General features: G+C 49.0%; 1 protein-coding gene and 1 non-coding gene across 3 annotated transcripts in view; both read left to right on the top strand.

The window, feature by feature from the left end:
- PARP16 (poly(ADP-ribose) polymerase family member 16) overlaps positions 1 to 16,172 on the top strand; it is a 49,355-nt gene extending 33,183 nt beyond the window's left edge. The window contains exon 5 of one of the 2 annotated variants that reach the window (XM_060174315.1): positions 15,651 to 16,172. In XM_060174315.1, the coding sequence (XP_060030298.1) occupies positions 15,651 to 15,847 (197 nt within the window). In that variant the 3' untranslated portion in view covers positions 15,848 to 16,172. The remainder of the gene's footprint in view (positions 1 to 15,650) is intronic. The other variant, XM_060174314.1, reaches the window with a different exon arrangement.
- On the top strand, positions 14,895 to 15,001 carry LOC132533582 (U6 spliceosomal RNA). Its single transcript, XR_009545446.1, has one exon. It is a non-coding gene; the product is annotated as a U6 spliceosomal RNA (small nuclear RNA).
- Positions 16,173 to 16,405: the final 233 nt, after the last annotated feature.

Genomic DNA, 16,405 nt, shown 5'->3' on the forward strand with positions numbered 1-16,405 from the left:
TGGTGGTGCAACTGGTTGAGTACACAAGTGACCACACGCGAGGACCCAGGTTCAAGCCCTGAGTTGCACCTGTGGCAGGGAAGCTTCTCCAGCAGTGATGTGATGTTGCAGGTGTCTCTCTTTCTGTCTCCTTCATTCTGTCTCAATTTCTCTTTGTCTCTTTACAAGAAAGAAAGAAAGGATGATTATGCAAAGAACTTCTCATGCCTGAGGCTCTGGAGTCCTAGGTTCAAGCCCCTGCACTACCGTAAGCCAGAGCTGTGCAGTGCTCTGGTAAAAGGAAGAAGAAGAAGAGGAGGAGGAGGAGGAGGAAGAGGAGGAGGAGGAGGAGGAAGAAGGAGGAGGAGGAGGAGGAGGAGGAGGAGGAGAAGGAGAAGAAGAAGAAGAGGAAGAAGAAGAAGAAGGAGGAGGGAAGGGAAGGGAGGGAGGAAGGAAGGGCCAGCAAGATTGCTGGATTCATCATGTAGGCACCAAGCCCTGGCAATAACCCTAGTGAAACTAACTAAAATAAGTAAAATCAAAAGACAGTTTCTGGGGCCGGGTGGTGGTGCACCTGACTGAGAGCACATGCTACAGTGCACAAGGACCCAAGTTCAAGCCCTCTCATCACCTGCAGCGGGGAAGATTTGCAAGTGGTGAAGCAGTGCTGCAGGTCTCTCTCTCTCCCTCCCTCCCTCCCCGCTTCCTCCTCTCTCAATTTATTGTTTTTAATTTTTTAAATTTATTGTTTTGCCTCCAGGGTTATTGCTGGAGCTTGGTGCCAGCACTACAAACCCACATTGCTCCTGGAGGCTATTTTTCTCATTTTGTTACCCTTGTTATTGTTATTGCTATCATTGTTGTTGGATAGGACAGAGAGAAATGGAGAGAGGAGGGGAAGACAGAGAAGGGGAGAGAAAGATAGACACCTGCAGACCTGCTTTGCGCAGTGGGTTAAGTGCATGTGGTGCAAAGCCCAAGAACCTGCATAAGGATCCTGGTTCGAGCCCCCGGCTCCCCACCTGCAGGGGAGTCGCTTCACAGGCAGTGAAGCAGGTCTGCAAGTGTCTGTCTTTCTCTCCCCCTCTCTGTCTTCCCTCCTGTCTCCATTTCTCTCTGTCCTATCCAACAATGATGACATCAATAACAACAACAATAATAACTACAACAATAAAAAACAACAGGGCCGCAAAAGGGAATAAATAAATAAATATTTTTAATTCTGATTATTAAAAAAAAAAGAGAGAGGGGGGGAGTGGTCTGGAAGGTGGCACAGTGGATAAAGCACTGGATTCTCAAGCATGAGGTTCTGAGTTCAGTCCCTGGCAGCACATGGACCAGAGGGATGTCTGGCTCTTTTTTCTCCTCCTATGTTTCTTATTAATAAGTAAATAAAATCTTAAAAAAGAAAGAAATATAGTTTCTGCACTGAACAGGCTTCTGCAAGAGACTCCATTCTTTTAGGCCAGGGAGATACTATAGAAATAGTACACCAGACTTCATGAGGACCCTTGCTGGTTCAGTCCCTGGCACCACCGCATGCAAAGGCTGAGCGATATTCTCTCTCTCTCTCTCCCTCTCTCTCTCTGTCTCTCATAAGTATTTGGGGAAAAATTTACTCTCTGGTTACTTACTCACTAGGTCTCCAGAAGCCCTGGAGCTGGAAAGGAAGCCTCTTGCTCCCTGTTTACTGAAAGCAAAGCACCCCCCCCCACACACACACACACACACACAGCCTAGAAGGACATGGTCTCTGTTCCCTAAAAGCCCCAGCCAGTTCTGAACACCCTCCCTTCTCCTCAAGTCCCCGGAGACTCCTAAATGTCAACCCCCTCTTCTTACTTATTTATTTATTTGTTTCCAGTGTTATCGCTGGGGCTCCATGCCTGCACTACAAATCCACTGCTCCTGGAGGCCATCTTTTTTTTCGTGGCTGTTATTGCTGTTGTTGTTGGTTACAACAAAGAGAAATTGAGAGGAGGGGAAGACAGAGAGGGAGAGATAAAGATAGACACCAGCAGATCTGCTTCACTGCTTGTGAAGCAGCCCCCCTGCAGGTGGAGAGCCGGGGGGCTTAAACAGGGATCCTTACGTCGGTCCTTGTGTGCTTACCACCTGGCTCCCGTGAGCCCCCTCCTTCGAGCTCTGGCAATGAGCCGCGCTTGAAGACAACACTGAGGAAGCTGGGGGCTCTCCAAGGAACATGCAGACTTCGTGGGGGCCATCTCTGACACACTGGCCCCCTGCCCGCCCTACACTTTGCACCATGTTCGTTTAGCTTAACCCACTGTGCTACCACTTGAATCCCACACCTACTACTTCTAAGTATCCTTCCCTTTTGGAATTGGGTTCAGAGCCCTCTGGTCATCTTCTTCTTTTTTTTTTTCCTCCAGGGTTATTGCTGGGCTCGGTGCCTGCACCATGAATCCACTGCTCCTGGAGGCCATTTTTTTCCCTTTTGTTGCCCTTGTTGTTGTAGCTTCGTTGTGGTTATTATTATTGCCATTGTTGATGTTGTTCATTGTTGGAAAGGACAACAGAGAGAGGAGGGGAAGACAGAGAGGGGGAGAGAAAGACAGACACCTGCAGACCTGCTTCACCGCCTTTGAAGCGACTCCCCTGCAAGTGGGGAGCCAGGGGCTCAAACTGGAGTCCTTATGGCCGGTCCTTGCGCTTTGCGCCACGTGTGCTTAACCCACTGCGCCACTGCCCGACCCCCTCTGGTCATCTTCTAACATTTCTCCCCCTCTGGGAGAATCGACCAAAATTCTTTATGAGGTGCAGATGGTGGGAGTTCTGGCTCCTGTGATTCCTTCTCTGCTGGACATGGGTGTTGGCAGGGCCTGTAGCCTCAGCCTGTTTCCATTTTTCCCTAGTGGAGAGAAAGATTTCTTTCTCTCTCTCTCTCTTTCTCTCTTTACCAGGGCGCTGCTCAGCTCTAGTTTATGGTGGTGTGGGGGATTGAACCTGGGACTTTAGGGCTTCGGACATGAGTCTCTTTGCATAACCATTATGCTATCTACCCCCCGAGAAAGATTTTAATAGACCCCCACAGCCAAGGGCTTCTCTGGGGAGACTCGGACTCCAACATGAAGGCCCAGCTGGCAAGTCAGGCCTCCTGCCCTCAGCCTGAGATGGGAGCCTCCTCTGGTCTTTGGAGAAGGGCCTGGGGGGTGGGGTCATCTGTGAGGAGTGTCCTTGAGAGGCACAGGCCTTGGGTCCCAGCCTCTGTGGAGAGCAGACGTGTCCCACAACCTGTCCTCTAGGACCAGGCCCAAGTCCAGTGGGAGTTTCCATGAGCTGAGGGCTAGGGTCAGGGAGAAGCCAGAAAGGCCTTTCTGTGTCTCTGGCACAAGCCCTTCCTGAGGACTGCAGAGGTCAGGAAGGCTTGGCCGGGGCTGACAGCCTGTGGCTGGTGGCCTACTCCACTGTCCCCCGACTCAACCATAAGCACCTCCCCCCACTTCACCTCAGGGCAGCAGAGAGCTTGGAGCCTCAGGGTGATAGGTGGGCCTCGCCTTTCTGTGCTCTGTGTCCCCTCAAGACCTAGGCTGATGTGACAGGAGGCTCACTAGTCACACAGACCCACCCCATGAGGCTCCAGGCCCCCTCCAAGCTGAGCGGGGAGGCGGGGGGGGGGGGGGGGGCGGCGGCTCAGAGTGAACCAGGGCCTGGCTTGTCACAGGCTGACTGCCCAAGGTGCCTGCTGGCCCCTGATTGAGTCTGTTCAAACAGTAGCACCGCAGTGCCCAGGGGTACACAGCAGGGGACAGAGCAGACCTGGGGCCCTGGGCAGGGGGTGGGCACCGAGCAGACAGGGACAGACACCACAGGGCTCTGTGGGAGAGTGACCACCAGTCAGGAGGAAGCGCTCCCTGGCACTGAGGTCTGGCGACAAGCAGGAGGAAATCAAGAAGCAAAAGGGCCAGTGGGAGAACCTTCCAGAGAGACAGGGCAGAGCCTTGCCGAGCGTCGAGCTGGAGAAGGGCTGGTGGAGTCAGAGGCAGGAAGAGAGATGTGCCCGGGTCAGAGTGAGTGAGGGCAGGGGACATGGGGGCGGGGGTGGAGGGGAGGCCAGGGGCAGGCAGGGCCTCAGAGCCCAGAGAGAACTTGGGGGCCTGTGAGAGGAGGATTCCCAGGGCCTCCTGCAAAGGGCTGACACACCTTCACGAAGAAGTAACTCAAGTGGGTAACTCTATGTCCATTTCTCTCTGTCCTATCCAATAACAATGACAGCAATAACAATAACAACAAGGGCAACAAAATGGGACAGAAATGGCTGCCAGGAGCAGTGCATTTGTAGTGTAGGCACCGAGCACCAGCGATAACCCTGGAGGCAAACAAAAAAAAAAAAATCAAAAGTACACACTCATCGATCAAATTCATAGTTAAAAAAAATAACCTCACATTGAAAACCCCAGGCCTGTTTATTTGTTTTTGTTTTGATCAGAGGACTGCTCGGCTCTGGTTTATGGTGGTGTGGGGGGATTGAACATGGGACTTTGGAGCCTCAGGCCTATTCATTATGCTGTCTCCACTCCCACCTCCAGCTCTCTCAAGTCTATCTTTTTGCTTGTAAACTCTACCACACAGTTGAGGAAGAAACCACACCAATTTTTATAAAGAAATCTTTAAGAAAATTGAAAGAGAAGAAATAATTCCTAAGTCATTCTGAGGTCAGACTCACCCTGATTCCCAGACCAGACTAAGGCACTCAAAGAAAACTGTGTCGAGGGGAGATAGCATGATGCTTCTGCAAAAAGACTTTCCTGCCTGAGGCTCTGAAGTCTCAGGTTCAATCCCCAGCACCACTATTAGCCATAGTTGAGCAGGGCTCTGATCTCTCCCTGTCTGTTTCTTTCTAGTTGTATCTTTTTCAGTAAATATAATATATATTTAAGAAAAAGAAAAGTATGGATCAATGCCCTTCCCAAACACAAATGCTAAAACATTTCATAAAACTTGTAGCAAAAAAAAAACAAAAAACCAAAAAACGAACTTGTAGCAAAATAAATCCAACAATGGGTTCAAAGTGAGTTTGGGGCCAGCAAGTGGTACCCCAGGAAAGTACGAGGACCCAGGTTGGACCCTCAACCACCACAGGGGAGCGCCTGCAGGGGGGAAGCTACGTGAGTGGGGGAGCAGTGCCACACGTTCGTCCTGCTCTCTCTGCCTCTCGATCAATATATATGAAAAACTAATGCTGTCAGGAGTGGTGGAGTCATGCAGGCACTATGCCCAGCAACTAAGAAATTAAAAAAAAAAATTAAAAAGAAGAAGAAAGAAGAGAAAAGAAAAGAAAGGATAATTCGCCATTACCCAGAAGGCCAGGTTAGAGAATCGTCCAGAATTTAGCCGATGTGATTCACCATGTTAACCAGCTGAAAACAAACAAACTGAACCTGACCCAAGACTGGTGATGGGAAGAGGATTTGCTAAAGGCAACATTCATGCTTGATACAACCCCCTAGGGAAGTAAGAAAAGAAGGACAGGTATTTATTTTTAAAAAGAAAGAGAAAGGGAGTCGGGCTGTAGCGCAGCGGGTTAAGCGCAGGTGGCGCAAAGCACAAGGACCGGCGTAAGGATCCCGGTTCGAACCCCGGCTCCCCACCTGCAGGGGAGTCGCTTCACAGGCGGTGAAGCAGGTCTGCAGGTGTCTGTCTTTCTCTCCTCCTCTCTGTCTTCCCCTCCTCTCTCCATTTCTCTCTGTCCTATCCAATAACGACAACAACAATAATAACTACAACAATAAAACAACAAGGGCAACAAAAGGGAATAAATAAATAAAATAAATATTAAAAAAAAAGAAAAAGAAAAAGGTTTATTTATTAATGAAAGAGCAAGGGTGAACCAGAGTGCCGCTGCGGCTTAGTAATGCTGGGACAACTCGAGACCTCGTTCGTGCCTGGGCAGAGCTTTGACCCATGGCCCTGCCCGCCAGGCTGCAAGAAGTGACGTTCTCTCTCTCTCTCTCTCTCTCTCTCTCTCTCTCTCTTTCTCTCTCATTCTCCCTCTTTTGGAAAAACATTTTTCAAGTTTACTTATTCATTTTGGACAGAGATGGAGGAAATTGAGAGGGCAGGGGAAGATATAAAAGGAGAAAGAGAGAGAGGTGGGGTGCAGACCTTTTTCATGGCTCACAGGCTTCCCCCCCTGCAGCTAGAAATTGGGGCTTGAATCTGGGTCCAAGGCCTGGTGCACTGCAACATGTGTGCCCTACTGGGTATGCCACCGCCTGGCCCCACAAGAAGGGGACTTCTTTAACCTGAAGCCCCTCCACCTGGCATCTGGGATGGCCCGAGACTAAAGACTGGGAACGAGGAGGGACTGGGTGATGGTGCAGCTGGTTGAGCACACACATTACAGCACTCAAGGAACTGGGTTCAAGGACCAGGGTTCAAGTTCCCATGCCCTTCCCCCACAGAGGAGAGGCTTCATGAGCAGTGAAACACTGCTACAAGTACCTCTCCTGGTGTCCATTTTTTCTTTTTAAAAAAATATTTTTATTTATTTATGAGAAAGATAGGAGGAGAGAAAGAACCAGATATCACTCTGGTACATGTACTGTGGGGATTGAACTCAGGACCTCATGCTTGAGGGTCCAATGCTTGAGGGTCCACTACGCCACCTCCCAGGCCACTCTTCCCCCTCTCTATCTTGCCCTCCTCTCTTGATTTCTCTCTGCCCTATCCAACAACAACAATAGCCATAATAACAACAATAGCAACAAAATGGAAAAAATGGCCTCCTGGAGCAGTGGATTTGTAGTAATGCAGCCACAGAGCCCCAGTGATAACCCTGGAGGCAAAAAAAAAAAGAAAAAAAAGGAGAGTGAGGATGTCTGTTCTGACCACTCCTCACCACTGTACCTCGGGTTGGCCAGTGACAACAGCAAGAAATAAAAACAACAGACCTCCTAGGTGTACAAGGAGGACAGTCAGTCTGTATTTACAAGGAGCATGGTCACGCAGATGGGAAATCTGAGGTCATCGGCAAGATAGACTGTGGCAGCGAGTGAGTCCAGCAAAGTCACAGGATCCCACATCAATATGCAGAAGCAAGTGTGTGAGTGATAAATGCCTGGACGGTGACGCCGTGCAAACACAGGCCAGCAGGAAAGCTCTGGGGAGGCACTCACCGCAGGCCTGCACGCTTTGTACATGGAGATCGGAGCGCTGTGGCCAAGAGAAGCAGGATACCCTGCAGGGAGGGCAGGAGCCTCATCAGAGCGCCCTCCATCTGTCCCTCTCAGGCTCCTTCGTCAGACTCCCACCAGTGTCCTCAGTTGGCCTGGCCTGGCCTCACATCTGCTGCCCCCTCTCTCTCTGCCTTCAGGCTCGCTGATCACCTGCCCGCCTCCCTCTGTTCCATCCGTGGAAAGGTGCTTCTTCCACCCTCCACTTAAGGCCTCACGGCCACTGGGCCTCGGCACCCGGTCTCCACGGCCCTTCTCCAGGTGGCTCTGCGCGGGGCCCCTGGGACCGGCTCGCACCCGTGGTGGGTGTGGTGGAGCCCACAGGCTCCCTGTTCCTGGCTCCCATGGCTCCAGCTCCTTTTACAACTATGTACGTGCTCATTTGCTTGTTTTTGCAAAGCCAGGGTCTCACTGCTCCTAGGTCAACTGAGAAATTTTCATTTTACCGAGAGAGAGAGAGAGAGAGAGAGAAAGAGAGAGAGAGGAATCAGAGCATCACCTTGACACATGTAATGCTGGGGTTCGAACTCAGGACCTACTGCTTGTGAGTCCATTGCTTTATCCACTGAGTCATTTCCTAGGCCATGAGTCAACTTTTTTTTTCATTGAGATACAGAGAGAGAGAGAGAGAGACCTCAGCACCAGAGCTTCCCCCAGTGCTGTGGCACTCCTCCTCCTAGTGGTAGCAGGACTTGAATCTGGACTGTGTAGCTGGCAAGGCACACACCCTGCCTGCTGAGCCGTCTTTCTGCCTCTTGTTACCAACTTGTTTACTTGTTTATTTAGAGGTGGATTGATTGGGGAGCTGGGTGGTGGCGCCTCCAGTTAAGTGCACATATTACTGAGCATAAGGACCTGGGTTAGAGCCCCTACCCCCCACCTGCAGGAGGGGTACTTCATGAGCGGTGAAGCGAGTCTTCAGGTGTCTCTCTTTCTCTCTCCCTATCTCCCCATCCTCTCTCAATTTCTCTGTCTTATCTAATATTAAAAAAGGAAACAAACAAAGAGGCCTCCGGGCACAGTAGTTTCATAGTGTTAGCACCGAACCCCAGTGATATCCCTGGAGGTTAAAAAAAAAGAGATTTATTTATTTATGATAGAGAGAACCAGAACCAGAACCAGAACCTCACTCTGGCACATGTGATATTAGGGATCAAACTTGAGGCCACCTGACTGTTACGGTCACTTCCCGGATTGCTGTTTTTTCACTTCTTTTAGCAGAGCCCTGCTGGAGTAACGTGGAGCTGGGGTTTGAACTTGGGAGACGGGAGCCTCAGGCAGGAGAGTCTTTTGCATAACCACTATGCTGTCCTTCTGAACCCCCGAAAAGCAAACATTTATTAATGTTCATCTCTGTCACTAATTAGTTAGCTCTAAGAGTGGGGTTTGTATGGCCACTCTGTCCCGAGTCCTTCTCCAGTGCTTGGCACACAGGAGCGTGTGTTGATTTGAAAATCTACCGGGGGTCGGGTCGGGAGACAGCTCACTCAGTAGGACAAACCATGTACAAGGTCCTGGACTTGAGTCCTGGCACCACATAGGGCACCACATCTGATGCCAGGGAGCTCACAGACGGTGACGAGCTGTGGTGTCTTTCTTCTCTCGGTGTCTGTCTCTCCCACTCTGACTCCAGGTCTCTTTTAAAAATAGAGAATGGGGGGGTCGGGCGGTAGTGCACTGGGTTAAGCGCAGGTGGTGCAAAGTGCAAAGACCAGAGCAAGGATCCTGGTTTGAGCCCCCAGCTCCCCACCTGCAGGGGCAGGGGAGTCGCTTCACAGGCGGTGAAGCAGGTCTGCAGGTGTCTGTCTTTCTCTCCCCCTCTCTGTCTTCTCTTCCTCTCTCCATTTTTATCTGTCCTATCCAACAACAACGACATCAATGACAACAACAATAATAATACAACAATAAAAGAACAAGGGCAACAAAAGGGAATAAATAAATATTAAAAGAGAGAGAATGAAAAATTAAATTGGCCTGAGAAGGCCTTTCAGCAGCATTACACAAGTGTGAGGCCCTGAGTGTATTCTCTGGAACCACATTGTCATAAACACAAATAAATAAAACATGTCTTCCCAGCCGGAGATGGGGTCTGGGTGTGGGCTGGCCTGATGCCTCATGCCTAGTTGGGAGACCATGACAGAGTGGTGCTGTGAGACCTGAAGGTGAGTTCAGAGGAGGTGGCACAGCTTCTCCTGGCTCTCTCTCTCTCTCTCTCTCCCTCTCTCTCTCTCTCTCTCTCTCTCTCCCTCTCTCTCTCTCGGTGCACCCTTTCGGAGCCCAGCAGTGACGGTGAGGAGCCCCAGGCTGTACAGAAAGATCACATTAAATATTTCTGCCAATCACCCCACTGGAAACCGAACCCAGAGCCAGCAGCAAGTGCCCGTGCAGACTAAGGCAGGTTTTGAGATGTTCAGCCTGGTGGACCCAGCGCCTCCCGGACTTACATATTGTTGGATTGGCGTTGCTGGAAGTTTCATGGAATGTTTTGCACTCGTGCTTAGGAAGGGTATTGAGATATAGTTTTCTTAGAGTGTCTTTGTCTGGTCTGAACTCAGAATGACTTAGGAACTATTCTTTCTTTTCCAAGTTCCTTAAAGATTTCTTTATGGGGGTCGGGTGATAACTCACGTGGTGCAAAGCACAAGGACCTGCGTAAGGATCCCGGCTCGACGCTCGGCAAGGCTCTGCCCTGTCTCTCTGGAAGGTTCTCCCACTGGCCCTTTTGCTTCTTGATTTCCTCCTGCTTGTCACCAGACCTCAGTGCCAGAGAGCGCTTCTCCTGACTGGTGGTCACTCTCCCACAGAGCCCTGTGGTGTCTGTCCCTGTCTGCTCGGTGCCCATCCCCTGCCCAGGGCCCCAGGTCTGCTCTGTCCCCTGCTCTGTACCCCTGTCTTTATTACTATATCAGCCACTAAGTTTGGGCAAAATTGTGTAAATGTGGTACCCAGGCATTATTGGGGGGTCATGTACATCCTCAGCTCCTGAAAGACCTCCCAGACCCTTTTTATTATTCTATATTCATGCCAGGGGGAAGAGAAGAGAGGGGGACAGAGAGAGAGAGAAGGAGAGAGAGAAAGGAGAGAGAGAGAGCCACCCTTGGAGCTCCCCTGGCGCTGTCCATGGTGCTCCCATGTGATGCCAGGGACCGACCCCAGGGGACTCCCACATAGGAAGGCAACATTTTGCCCTCTGAGTCACCCCTCGTTTTATTATTATTTTAAACACCTGTGTGCTGGCCCAGTTCTTCACAGAAAGGGAGCAGGCTGTCTCCAGTCCCTCTGCTCCCATGTGACCTGGCCACGCCCAAGGGGAGGTTAGGGTTAGGCCACGCCAAGTGCAAACTCCTGGTTCCTCACGTCTTCTGAGCTGACAGGATTAGGTAACTGCAGGGCACTAGGGAAGGTGGAAAGTCCAATAAAACTTCCCGACAGAAAGCGAGGAGGACTTTTGTGAATGAAAAAAAATAAAATCTAGAACCATCAAGCCCTCCCCATACACTGAAGAGGAAAATACCCTCCTAACTGATCCTGTGCTCCAGAGAAGGTAAAATGTGCTCTGTGAGTCCACACACACGGGGGGCAGACCTGTGTGGTCCGGAAGCCTGGATTTATACTCCTGTGTAGAGATTTGAAGTTCCACCCTTTAATTTTTTAATATTAAAACTTTTTAAAAAGAATTTATTTATTTATTTATTCATGAGAAATATAGGAGGAGAGAAAGAACCAGCCATCACTCTGGTACATGTGCTGCCGGGGATCGAACTCGGACCTCATGCTTGAAAGTCCAGGGCCTTAGCCACTGCACCACCTCCTGGACCACATATTAAAACTTTTTAACTTGATTTATTTATTTTATTTGAGAAAGCAGAGAGAAACTGAGAGGGAAAGGGAGGTAGAGAAGAGAGAGAGAGAGACAGAGAGACAGACACCTACAGCCCTGCTTCACCACTTGTGAAGATTTCCTTTTGCTGGTAGGGTCTGGGAGCTTGAACCTGGGTCCTCGTGCATGGCAATACATGTACTTAACCAAGTGTGCCACCACCCAGTCCGCATTTAAAAATATTTTTCCCTTTTGTTGCCCTTCTTATTGTTGTTAATGTTGTTGTTATTATTGTTGGATAGGACAGAGAGAAATGGAGAGAGGAGGGGAAGACAGAGAGGGGGAGAGAAAGACAGACACCTGCTGACCTGCTTCACCGCCTGGGAAGCGACTCCCCTGCAGGTGGGGAGCTGGGGGCTCGAACAGGGATCCTTACTCTGGTCCTTGTGCTTCACGCCATGTGCGCTTAACCTGCTGCGCTATCCCCTGCCCCCCCAATTTTTTTTATTTATTTGATAGACACAGAGAGAAATTGAGATGGAAGGGAGGGATACAGAGGAAAAGAGAGAAGGGGGGGAGAGGTAAAGGGAGAGAGAGAGACTTGAGAGAATTGTAGCCCTGATTACTCTCGAAGCTTTCCTCCACAAGTGGGAGCAAGGGCTTGAACCCAGGTCCGTGTACATGGCAACATGTACACTCAACCAAGTACACCACCACCTGGCTCCTGTCAGCCTGTAACTGAAGGTGGGCTCAGAGGGCCAGGGAGACAGTATAATGGTGATGCAAAAAGGCTTTCGTGCCTGGAGATGTGAAGTCCCAGGTTCAATCCCTGGTACCTTCATGAACCACAGCTGATCAGTATTCTGGTAGAAATAACAATAATAAAATACAGTAAGGTGAGCTCAGAGCAAGAGTAATAGCTCAGCAGAGAGTGTGCCTGCCTTGCCACATCTACAACCCCGGGTGAAGCCCTGGCACCACATAGGCGGTACCACAGCACTGGGGGAAGTTGCAGTGCTGCGGTGTCTCTCTATCTTTCTGTCTGTCTCTGTCTGTGTGTGTCTGTCTATCTGAATGAAAAAGTGGCCTGAGGGGGTCGGGCGGTAGCACAGCGGGTTAAGCACATATGGCAAAGCTCAAGGACCGGCTTAAAGATCCAGTTTTGAGCCCCTGGCTCCCCACCTGCAGGGGAGTCGCTTCACAGGCAGTGAAGCAGGTCTGCAGGTGTCTATCTTTCTCTCCCCCTCCCTGTCTTCCCCTTCACTCTCCATTTCTCTCTATTCTGTCCAATAGCAATGACAGCAATCACAACAATAATATACAGCAAGGGCAATAAAAGGAAAAAAACTAGCCTTGGGAGTCGGTCAGTAGCACAGCGGGTTAAGCACATGTGGCGCAAAGCACAAGGACCGGCGTAAGGATCCCGGTTCGAACCCCGGCCCCCCACCTGCAGGGGAGTCGCTTCACAGGCGGTGAAGCAGGTCTGCAGGTGTCTGTCTTTCTCTCCTCCTCTCGGTCTTCCCCTCCTCTCTCCATTTCTCTCTGTCCTATCCAACAGTGACGACATCATCAACAACAATATAATAACTACAACAACAATAAAAAAAAATAAGGGCAACAAAAGGGAAAATAAATAAATAAATATAATAAAAATAATAAAAAAGTGCTGAACAGAGAAATAAACATGCAGAAACCATAAAAGAGTAGTTAAAAGATCTGGAAGATGAGGGGTGGGTGCTGAGCACTGTACTCAGTAGAGTACACATGTTACCATGAACAGACTTGAGTTCAAGCCCCTGCTCCCCACCTGCAAGGAAGATATTTCGAGAGTACTGAAGCAGGCGTGTAGGTGTCTCTTTTCCTCTCTCTTTCTAACTCCCTTTCCCCTCTCAGTTTCTTTCTGTCCTATCAAATTAGAAAGAGAGAGAGAGAGAGAGAGAGAGAGAAGGAGAGAGAAAGGAAGGAAGCAAAGAGGAAAAAGAGAGAGAGAAGAGAGGGAGAAAGAAAAGGAAGACCACCAGGCGTGGTGAATTCATCACATGGGCACTGAGCCCCAGGATAGCCCTTTTGGCAATTAAAAAGAAACAAACATGGAGGATGGAGTGAGAAGGTCCGAGATAAATATCATTACAGTTGCTAGAAGGAAAGGAGCGAGATTACGGGAACAGGAGCGACATTTGAGTAGTTAGTGGCTGAGACTCCTGACACCTGCCAGTCCACACACTGGAAAAGTTCAATAAGTCTCAAAAGAGACTATCTAAGAAAATCCACAAGAGTGGTCCGGGAGGTGGCGCAGTGGATAAAGCGCTTGACTCTCAAGCGTGAGGTCCTGAGCTCAAGCCCCGGCGGCACATGTGCCCGAGTGATGTCTGGTTCTTTCTCTCTCTCTCTCTCTCTCCTCCTATCTTTCTCATCAATCAGTAAGTAAAATCTTAAAAAAAGGAAACACACCCTCGTGAAAATGACAAAGAACGAGGACGGAGAGGATGTAAGGCCAGCTTGTTTTCAAAGGGGTGAGAGTAGTCTCAAATAGCCGAATCCCTAATGACTGGACAACAGCACAATTATGTATTCAAGATGCCGGGAGAAAGATGACAGTCAGACAAAAACCCTAAAACCAGCACAGGGCTATTTTAAGAATAAGAAAAAGTAATGACATGACGTGAAGAACAAAATTGATATTTTCCAGGCAGAAAGAAAGTGGTTCCAGATGGAAAGAAGGAATGTAAGAAAAGCAGTGAGCCAACCTGACAAGAATTTTATAAACAATAATAACAATGTCTGTCAGCCTGAAAACCACACAGACCGCCGTCGAGGCTACAGCATATGTGAGGGGTGCCTAGGACCAGCTTGAAGAGCTTCAGTTTAGTTAGGACCACACGAAAGATACTTACTCGAGACGCAGACAAAACAGACATGTTAAAATATCTAGAGCAATCACTCAAAGTAGCAAAAGGCTCCTGATTTGCAGACTTAGTAATGAAAGAAAATTGAATATGAAATAGAGTCAAAAAGTGAGAAAGAATAGAAAAGGAAATCTGAAAAAGTGGGGCATATAAAAAGAATAGATCAGGCGCCAAGTGGCGGCCCCCCTGGTTAAGAGCACATAGTATGAAGCTCAAGGATCCCAGTTCGAGCCCCCGGCTCCCCACCTGCAGGGGGTCACTTCACAAGTGGTGAAACAGGTCTGCAGGTGTCTGTCTTTCTCTTCCCCTATCTTTCCCTCCCTCTGTCTTATCCAAAAAATCAGGGGAAAAAATGGCCACAGAAGCACTGGATTCATAGTGCAGGCACCAAGCTCCAGTAATAACCCTGGAGCCCAAATAAATAAATATAATAGATCATGCATCTATTTACATAGATACACATAAATAAATACATGTGGGCATGTAGGTGCCAGGATCTTAACAGATCTAGATAAACTAGGCAAGGCAGTGAACCCACCTAAAATCTGTTTATAAGAAGTATGTCTGAAACTTAAGGCTACAGAAGGCTGATAATAATAGGAAAAGAAATCTGTCAAATGCTAACTAAAGGAAGCAGATATAGCTATAAGGCTTTTAATCAAAATGGACTTCCAGAAAAAAAATTATGGAAGCAAAAGTGTTGCTTCAGAATGATGAGTGCTCTAATTATCACAAAGCTAGAACAACCTTAAATGTGCACGTGAAGCTAGTCGCTTCCAAACCAGTGACACTGGAGCCAGGTGCTAGTGCACCCGGTTAAGCACACACACTACAGAGCACAAGGGCCCAGGTTCAAGTCCCTGGTTCCCTTCTGCAGGGGCAAAGCTTCATGAGTGGTGAAGCAGGGCTGCAAATGTCCTTCTGTCTCTTTCTTCTCTACCTCCTCCTCCTCCCCACTCAATTTCTCTGTCTCTATCTGATAAGAAATTAATCGTGCTCGCTTTGGCAGCACATACACAAAAATTGGAGTGATACAGAGAAGAATAGCATGGCCCTTGAGCAAGGATGACATGCAAATTCGTGAAGTGTTCCATAATATTTAAAAGAAAATAAATAAATAAAAAAGAAATTAATTAATTAAAACAATGAAAGAAGAAAGGTAAAGAAAGTAAAATAAAAAAGCAACAAGTTCACCCCTCAGTGGGAAGTGTTCATGTTTATTAGTAGCTGAGAGATCGAAGCCTCATCTGTAACCATTTCTTTAACTATATTTATTCATTTATTTGCCTCCGGGGTTATCTCTGGGGCTCAGTGCCAGCACGACGAATACACTGCTCCTGGCGGCCATTTGTTCCATTTTTATTGGATAGGACAGAGAGAAATTGAGAGGGGAGTGCGAGATAGAGAGGGAGAGAGAAAGAGAGACACCTGCAGACCTGCTTCAACACTTGCAAAACTTTCACCCTGCGGGTGGGGATCTGGGGGCTCAAACCCAGACCTTTGCACTGGTCCTTGCACTTAGTACTATATGTGCTTAACCGGGTGCACACTGCCTGCACCCCTCTTTAACTTAATTTAATTTTTTGGAGGGCAAGGAGGTGTGTTTATTTTACTTTAACGGATTGCAGGCCAGTTCTTAGCAGACCTGCACCCCCCTCTTTAATTTTATAGAAACTTCTGATTCTAGTCTTTTTCAGTGTGTGTGTTGCTATGAAATGAGTAGTATTTTTGTATTCTATATACTCACAGAGAGAAGGAGAAGAGGAGGAGAGAGAGACGCGAAGACATTGCTCCACCGTCAGCGGTGCTGCCCATGCTGCTCTGGTGAGGCAAATCCAAGGCCTTGTGTAAAGTGTGCCCTCCACACCCTGAGCCGCCCGTCCCTCCATCCTCAGCTCCTGCATTCTGTCATCTCACTGTCTTCCTCTGCTGAGCTCAGCCACTAATCCACTGGGCCAGATTACAAGGAGCATCTGAACACAGCCAGTGAGTGAGCCGCTTCCCCCAGCGCTGGGGAGTTCATCACAGGTGGGGCTTGATGCCTGATGGAGCAGGCCTCTGTGCTTGGCTTAATGGCCACCCTCCCTGGCCTAGCACCCCCAGCCCTGGCTGGGTCCTCATTCTCTTCTTCTGACTCGCTAGTGCAAGTAACCCCAGGTCTGGCCCTGTGGGAAGCGTCCCCACTGACCTATGGCCACCAGAGGGGACCCAGTTTCCCTGTGCAAGTGACTGGTTTTACCCCGGGCTTCTTGGGAAAGATCTTCTCATGTCTATGAGACTAAGAGGGGTCAGTGGTGGCACATTGTTACCATGTGCAAGGACCCGGGTTTGAAGCCCCCAGCCCCCACCTGCAGGGGGAAAGCTCTGTGAGTAGGGAAGCAGGTCTGCAGGTGTCTCTCAGTCTCTCTCTCTCTCTCTGAAACTGAGAAACTGAAATTCAAGTTCACTAGTTTAATGTCTTCAAAAGAAAAGTTGACTTGATGGCCCTGATTTCATTGTCTTCC

Source organism: Erinaceus europaeus, chromosome 16, assembly GCF_950295315.1.
Source record: "Erinaceus europaeus chromosome 16, mEriEur2.1, whole genome shotgun sequence".
NCBI lineage: Eukaryota > Metazoa > Chordata > Mammalia > Eulipotyphla > Erinaceidae > Erinaceus > Erinaceus europaeus.